Source organism: Mesitornis unicolor, unplaced genomic scaffold (assembly GCF_000695765.1).
Source record: "Mesitornis unicolor isolate BGI_N332 unplaced genomic scaffold, ASM69576v1 scaffold15715, whole genome shotgun sequence".
In the NCBI taxonomy this organism is placed as follows: domain Eukaryota; kingdom Metazoa; phylum Chordata; class Aves; order Mesitornithiformes; family Mesitornithidae; genus Mesitornis; species Mesitornis unicolor.
Window position 1 is genome coordinate 1 of NW_010187776.1, and position 7,465 is coordinate 7,465.

The 7,465-nt window shown below is 47.4% G+C and overlaps 2 protein-coding genes across 2 annotated transcripts; both read left to right on the plus strand.

Moving 5' to 3' along the window:
* Nucleotides 1-51: 51 nt before the first annotated feature.
* Nucleotides 52-487, plus strand: LOC104541499 (cytochrome b-c1 complex subunit 8). The gene is made up of 2 exons (XM_010185577.1): nucleotides 52-205; nucleotides 393-487. Exons 1-2 carry the CDS (start codon nucleotides 52-54, stop codon nucleotides 485-487), a joined length of 249 nt encoding a protein of 82 aa, XP_010183879.1.
* Nucleotides 488-5,106: 4,619 nt separating this feature from the next.
* LEAP2 (liver expressed antimicrobial peptide 2) lies at nucleotides 5,107-6,433 on the plus strand. Its single transcript, XM_010185579.1, has 3 exons — nucleotides 5,107-5,163; nucleotides 5,580-5,719; nucleotides 6,397-6,433. Exons 1-3 carry the CDS (start codon nucleotides 5,107-5,109, stop codon nucleotides 6,431-6,433), a joined length of 234 nt encoding a protein of 77 aa, XP_010183881.1.
* The last annotated feature ends 1,032 nt before the right edge of the window (nucleotides 6,434-7,465 follow it).

Here is a 7,465-nt window from a genome sequence, read left to right on the forward strand (position 1 = left end):
CGGAGCGGGCGGCGGCAGCAGCTTTGCCGAAGAAGGTGACTCCTCGCAGCCATGGGTATTCACTTCGGGAACTTGGCGCGGGTCCGCCATATCATCACCTACAGCCTCTCGCCCTTCGAGCAGCGCGCCCTCCCCAACGTTTTCTCGCACGCCTTGCCCAACGTCTGGCGGCGCTTCAGCTCCCAGGTCTTCAAGGTGGTGCCCCGTGAGTATGATGGGAGCTGCCCGAGTCGGGGGTGGGCGCGCCGAACCTTTCATTTTAACCTCTCAGCATCGTTATTTTGGAGATGGGGGAGGCGTTTGTGTCGTGGTGGGGTTGCGTGATGCTGTTGTGGAAGCCCGGTGGTGGTTTTTTAGCAGTGGGATTTGTGAGTGTGCCCTTTCCTTTGCAGCCTTCGTAGCGGCCTATCTCATTTATTCCTGGGGGAATCAAGAGTTTGAGAGACTGAAGAGGAAGAACCCCGCTGACTATGAAAACGACCAGTGATCAAATTAATAAGGAGATCGTTACCTCGGTGTGTTATCACCTTGGTGTCGCTAAGCTTGTTCGCATGACTGGATGGGTATTAAGAGGGAGATAAGTCTGGTCTAATAAATTTCAACTTTGCCCCATGACTTTGTGTGAAATCTGTGTCTTGTGATGTTTGGGGTGGGTAGCAGCAAATCTCTGCTTCATGCTGTACAGTGATAATTGGGCTGAAGTTCTGTGTGCCCAAACCCTTTTAAATTAGAGCATTTCCAGCCTGTTTTGACTCCTGTTTCTTTGGAATGTTTCTTGGTAGCAATGTCTGCCTTCAGCTAGAGATGGTTTGCAGTAACGGCTCAGAGGTAAGCTCATTGCTCCCTCTTATCTTTCCATTCCCAGCTGCTGCTTTTTCCTGTAACCTTGACATCTGGGAAAAACAAACAGGCCACCTGATTTGGTCTGGAGCTGGCCGAGGGCTCAGGATTGAACGTGTACCTTGCCCCTCTGTATAGGGGCTCTCCCTTCACAAGGAGCCCCATGCAGTCAGTAGATATGGGGCAGTGGGTGCAAGCTGCAGTGGGAGAGGTTTCATCTCGGTGCAAGGAAGGAAATTTTACAGTGGGAGCGACCACGGGCTGGAACAGCCTCCCCAGGGCTGTGGTGGAGGGAATAACAGGAAAAATCCCCTGTTGCTGTGGGTTTTTAGGATGCTGGATAATTCACCCGGGCTTCCTTCCAATGAAAGGTTGGACCAGGTGATCTTTCAACGTCACTTCCAACCCAGGCTGTTCTGTGATACTAAGTACCTGGTTATCATATTAATTAATCGGATGATAAACTGCAATTCTGTTATCTGCTTAGTGTTATTGGGCTGGATTAGAAGTTTCTTCTTGGCAACTACAAGGAGAAACCCGACTGTTTAACACCTGACCATGATTTAAAAACAAACGCTAGTGGTAAAGTTACTGCAGTGCGTGACAAGGAAATTCACCCTGAGGCTCTGACAGCATTGCTGCTCACAGTCCACAACATCAGGCTGGTTTCTTTATCCTTTATTTTTCTTTCCTTCCGCTATCTGGAGCTCTCACACCGCGTCACACAACGCATTTATCTCCCTGCTGTGCTATTCCTGTAGCTGGTACTGAGTTTATCTTATCCATGGGGCAGGAGTGACATTTCCCCACATTAGATTTGTGGTGCACTTGGGGCTGGGCTGTCTGGATGGCAAAGATGCTCCTTCTCTCACTTCAGGAAGTTGGGGCTATGCAATTTTTGTAGCCAAATGCTTTATTTTTGGGGGGCTCTTAATGTACATTTAAAAAGCACATGAGATTGAGCTCAGTCTTAGGGCTGTTGCCACTGCTCTCGTGTTTACTGCAAACAGCCTGAGGGCGGCACAAACAGGAGCAATACACAAGTCATCTGGGGCTGCAAGTTGTGCCAAAAATATTCCATGCTTAAATTTAACTCTGCATTTCAGTTCATTGCTATTTTCTTAGGCAGCTTAAGCAAGCAGCAAGCAACAAACTGGCACTGCAAGAGCTGGCAAAGACATCTAGAGACAGACTTCATTCACAGAATCACAGAATCACAGAACGTTAGGGATTGGAAGGGACCTCAAAAGATCATCTAGTCCAATCCCCCTGCCGGAGCAGGAACCTTGTATTTGCATGCTGCTTATTTAGCCTCCAAGATCACCCACAGCAGCTGAGCAGCAGCCTAAGCGATAGCGCCTGTGAACTTTCACAGTGGTAGCTTCAGTAATTTCTTGGTTTTCAATGCATTTTATCCCAAACCCTCTGCTGAAGGTGAGCAGCTCCTCTCGGTGTCTACCCCGAGGTCTCTGGCCCCGTTCACAGACAGCTGAACTGTGCCTGAACCGGCTGCCAGGCCACTGCAAACAGCGCGGCACCTTCACCCCGGCCCTGCTGCTGTGCCAGTGTGCGGCTGCACCTCCTCACCCTTTGCTCCGCCGCCGCTGTGGCGCAACCCTGCCGAGCCATCCTGCAGCCCCACCGAGCCGTCCTCTGCCTCCGGTGCCCCCGTGCTCACCTGGAGCCCAGGCTGCGGGGCTGGGAGCCGCAGCAGAACCCATGGGGCGCAGGGATGGCTCCTCCTGGACACGGGGTGTTCGGCTGCTGGGGTATTTCACAGTCTGAACAAGGTGTTTGCAAACTTTTCTGTCATCCAATTTATTTCTGTTCTCCCTTTGCTAGATGTTAGAAGTAGCAGTGTTCTGTGGCTTTTTATTACAAGCTGCACCTTTGCTGGGTTGCTTTACTGGTGCCCTGGACTTGCATCCCTGGAAACAATTGGTTGCATTTTCTTTTCTTGTCCTCAGTTTTATTTCACAGTCTGAACAAGGTGTTTGCAAACTTGTCTGTCATCCAATTTATTTCTGTTCTCCCTTTGCTAGATGTTAGAAGTAGCAGTGTTCTGTGGCTTTTTATTACAAGCTGCACCTTTGCTGGGTTGCTTTACTGGTGCCCTGGACTTGCATCCCTGGAAACAATTGGTTGCATTTTCTTTTCTTGTCCTCAGTTTTGTGCACAGAGCAAACAGATTGCTGCCTGAAAGGGCTATGCTGGCACCGTTAGTAACCCGCAAGGACACCCAGCAATTTTGACGTATCGTCACAAGGTACTCGTCTTACCTAGCCAAAAGTGCTGAGAAGCGATGACTGGCAGAGGGCACAGCTGCTGGGGTGCAGGAGCTGTCAGCTCAGATCCTGTGCTCCTCAGGCGAAGTCAAGGCTGCAGCTGCTGCCTCTTCTTTTCTTTCCTCTGTTCTCCCATAGTGCCTAGGGAAAACAGCAAAAATTAGAACTCGGATGGGAAAAACAATTGAGAAATTCACAACAAAAGAAACTTTTTAAGTTCAGCTGTTTGATGTGCCATGACTCAACTGTGCCATTTCCTCCCTTTCAAAGAGCCAGGAAGGAGAAATAATGAAGGATTCCTCCTCCGGGGAAGCAAGACAAGCAGGGCAAGGGTGGAAGATGAACCCTAGGAAAGGAACAAATATTCCAGTAGCGCTTGTAGGCAACATGCTGGGAAGGGTTTTTATTTAATGCCAGTGAAGTTCGGGCTAAGGGGTAATGGTCTGTAGCCAGGAGCCTGACAACACGGCATTATCTTAACCTAAGGAACTCGCCTTCCACGCTGGCACTTGTGCCTCCATGTTAAGCAATCACAGAAAATGGTAGCTGTCACGTCCAGGTTTGGACTGACAGCTCAGCTGAAACACAGTTCCCTGTTTTACACAGGATCTTCCTACTTGAAATAAAACATAGCATGCTCCAAAACCCACTTGTGCTTGACACGATTACAGTGGTTTTCCCTTTATGTTACTGCACAGTCTCAAAAATCTGGTACCTGACACATGTGGGACAGCCATGGGAGCCGGATGCACGAGGTCGCGCAGATGAGTGAGCACCAGCAAGGCCCGTTTGCAGACTGGTAATCTCCAACACACACTTGGCACAGTCTCAAAAATCTGGTACCTGACAGACATGTGGGACAGCCGTGGGAGCCGGATGCACGAGGTCGCGTAGATGAGTGAGCACCAGCAAGGCCTGTTTGCAGACTGGTAATCTCCAACACACACTTCTGCTTGTCCCAGGGTTTGCAAGCTGAGGGGACGGTAGAGAAGCCGAGATAACAGAGAGCTCTGCTTAAGCATTCCTTTCTCTAGGCTGTTGCAATCTCATTTCACAATGGGGAAAAAAAAACAACCCAACAAGATTCCTCTTAGTTACAACCAGCCCATCCACATGAGTGGGAGTTACTCCACCTTGCAGAAGGCTCATGGTGAACTGCACCGTAAGGAAGAGGGGGACTGCGGTGGATATGGCTTCATCTACAGCCACCACGGCCTCGCCACGCGGAGCAGCTCTGCGCCAGAAAACCCTCGCAACAGTCTCTGCTGCTTTTGGGATTAGCTGTCTAGAGATTCTTCTCTCTCTGTTATCACTGTGTTATTAAACACTTTAGGATCCTTGTAAGAAGAGGTTTATTATTTATCGCGCACAATGTACTTTTTACATTCCAAAAACCCATCTGAAAAGTATCGCACCTGCTTCTTGAGAACTGTATGCATGGAAAGGAAGGTTCACCACCGTCCTGATGATTCTTTCACGTACCAAGAATGAGAGGCAAAATCAAAAGCGTGACTCTGCTCCAAATAAGCTCGATAACACAACACCTTCCCCCCACAGGTGACACAGCTGCACACGCTGTGAATGTCACAGAAGTTAAATAAGGTTATGGCTTTTGATCTTTACCATAAGACTTGGGGCCAAGCACCCTTTTGCTTGCAGATACACCATCTGGTAGGCTTTAAAAAAAGGAACAGTTGGCACAACTGGTAAGCTGGGCAGACAAAGTACAAGTGGAAGGAGAGTCAATGATTAGCTAGAGAGACAGGCCTTGAACCAGATCACTGCAGCAGATGCTAACTTAGTAATTCCCTCTTGCTCCAAAACGAACTTTGTTCCTGTAATGACTGACAGCTGATGCAATGATAAGAGAATGAAGTCTATAAAAATCTTGCTGAGACTTGGGAAGTTCTATTTGGGGCTCTTCCTACCTCCTCTGTCCAAGGCTGGTCCTGCGGCCGAAGGGACAGCTCATCCCGTGAAGATGGACTGTTGGAAAGCCATGGCACTTTTACTGCTCTGCTCACTGCTGCTCAGCCAGGTAAGCAGCAATAACCATTTACAGCGCTACTGCAAACGGCCAGGTAGTTAACAAGAACTGTTACCATTCGCATGAATCACAGCAACTGGCAGGAGTCTGAGCTGACGAGCCAGCGCTTTTAGAGGAGTGCGCACCATAAAAAAGCAGAGTAACTGCCTGGGTTACTCTGGGACATAATTTAGCAAGTAATTCTGCCTTTCCTCCCAAGAAGAATAAAAACAGTTAATTTTTATACTTCTGATTTCTTTAGGGTTAGGATACAAGCCATTACGTTTTAACAGAGCATGCTATGATCTGAAAAAGAGAAAGCTTTAAAGTTCTTCACCTAATTTTAAGACAATTGATGTCCGCATCAGAATGAGCAAGCGCCCACAGCTGCTGCCCGTTGTGACAGCCACACTACAACTCTGTTTCAGACACACGGCGCTGCCTTGCACAACCAACAGCCGCGGCTGACGAGGCAGAGGAGGATGACACCGTTCTGGAGAGGCGTCTCCCTGCGACCCGTTGGAGCCTCGTGCAGGGATAACAGCGAGTGCATCACAATGCTCTGCAGGTAACCGAGCCTGGTCCACATCCAGCCTCAGCAACGCTCGGTATTATACACTAAAGTTCCCACTTATTCTCACCCAAACAAGATACGGAGTTAATTCTGTGTATAAAAAAAGATACCAGGAATAGGGATGGGGCAAGAGCTTCAGACCTCTTTTGTAAGCAATGCAAACAGAGCAGAGTCCAAGTGCCCTTGCTGACAAGCTTTGTCCATTCATTGCAACCCCAAATAACCTGTCATTTCAAAAAAGAACATGGGATTCTAGACAGCTTGTAACCCTGCCTAAAGCCAATACTGTTCACTTGAAAGCATGTATTAACTAAAAGCAGTATCTTACCCTAAATTATTTGCTTTGAGGCAATTACATAAGCTCAGTTTAAGACATTTAGTTCACATGAACATTAGACATGAGCAAATTGTCCAACTAGATCTAGCTAAATTGATGAGTTAAAATTACCACTGAAGTGACCAAAAGCTGATCTTGTGTGGCACCTACTGTACACACACCCGAAAGCAGACAGGATAGAATATATCCGTTTTCTATCCTATGTAAATAGGATAGGGCACGGCAGTCGGGCTGTCATTTTGCATGCATTTGAAATGCATCATTTGCTTCTACTGATGAACGCAGGTGAAGTGCACCAGCAGCGGGCAGGGCCTGACAGCGTTTTGTTTTCCAGGAAGAACCGCTGTTTCCTTCGAACCGCCTTGGAGTGACCCGTCCTGATGCACGACACCCATCGCTGTTACTGCTAACGATGCTCCACTACCTGAGAAGTATTTATTGACTGTTCAAAAGCCGGGACAGCGAAGCGAGCAATGAGTATATTTAATGTTTCTGCCGCATGAACTGACAAAAGGACTTCCAAGAGCTTGAGCGCATTTGCTACCACCAAGGTTGTGCCTCCGCAGCGCACGCTTCAGGATGGCTCTGGCCGAGCTCAATAAAAGGACTCTGCATCTCCTCTTCGTTTGTTTTTTTTTTTTTGTAATGGTTTTGTTTTGGTTTTTTATTTAAAGGTAAGAATTAAAGATTTATATTGAGTAAAGCGCCGTGGTTTTCCTTTGCTGAGTGCGCATCAGGCGTTCCCAAGTAGGAGTGCAGATTTCAAGCTGCACTTTAGACATTTATCCCTCGGCCTGGCAAGTGCAGTAAGTGGATCACGCTTCCAGCCCAGTCCAGACTCAGCAGCTGAGCTCTTATCAGCACCTCAGATAAAGGCCTGTTAGAAAGAGGGAGCAAACAAGCTGATAACACTGATAGCATTTGCAGTATCCCAACTATATCCAGTGATAGCTGGAAGTAGAAGTATTTACTTTTAATTACTTCTAATCAAATTCACTTAAATAAATATCCAAGACTGACTTTTGCCGCTGCAATACCTACCATTTTACAACAAATGGATCAAAATCCAATTCTGAGCAGTTGCACCTTAACTTGGGAGGGCTGAAAGAAACAAAACCGCTTCTGGTTAGAGAAACATCAGCAAGGCTGGGACACAAATCCTGAGCGCTCTCTGCCTTTGTCATACCCAGAGCACCAGGGTCACAGAAGAAAACTCTGCTTAAAAACGCGATACCAGGGAGGAGAAGGCTCACGTAACAGATACGAGCACAGTGGTTTTGAAGTTTAATACAGAAAATCTATTTGATATTTATTAAACTTAGTTTCTCCAGTTACAGTTTTGCATTGTACAAAGCATTTTAATGACACAGTAGTTAAAAAGATCTTTACAAATTGAAATGTGA

What these genes read in the sequence shown, in the direction of transcription:
- LOC104541499 (XM_010185577.1), top strand. Translation starts at nt 52, where the DNA reads ATGGGTATTCACTTCGGGAACTTGGCGCGGGTCCGCCATATCATCACC. An exon ending in GGTCTTCAAGGTGGTGCCCC is followed by an intron (nt 206 to 392) that starts GTGAGTATGATG and finishes TTTCCTTTGCAG; the next exon opens with CCTTCGTAGCGGCCTATCTC.
- LEAP2 (XM_010185579.1), top strand. Translation starts at nt 5,107, where the DNA reads ATGGACTGTTGGAAAGCCATGGCACTTTTACTGCTCTGCTCACTGCTG. An exon ending in GCTCACTGCTGCTCAGCCAG is followed by an intron (nt 5,164 to 5,579) that starts GTAAGCAGCAAT and finishes ACTCTGTTTCAG; the next exon opens with ACACACGGCGCTGCCTTGCA. An exon ending in TGCATCACAATGCTCTGCAG is followed by an intron (nt 5,720 to 6,396) that starts GTAACCGAGCCT and finishes TTTGTTTTCCAG; the next exon opens with GAAGAACCGCTGTTTCCTTC.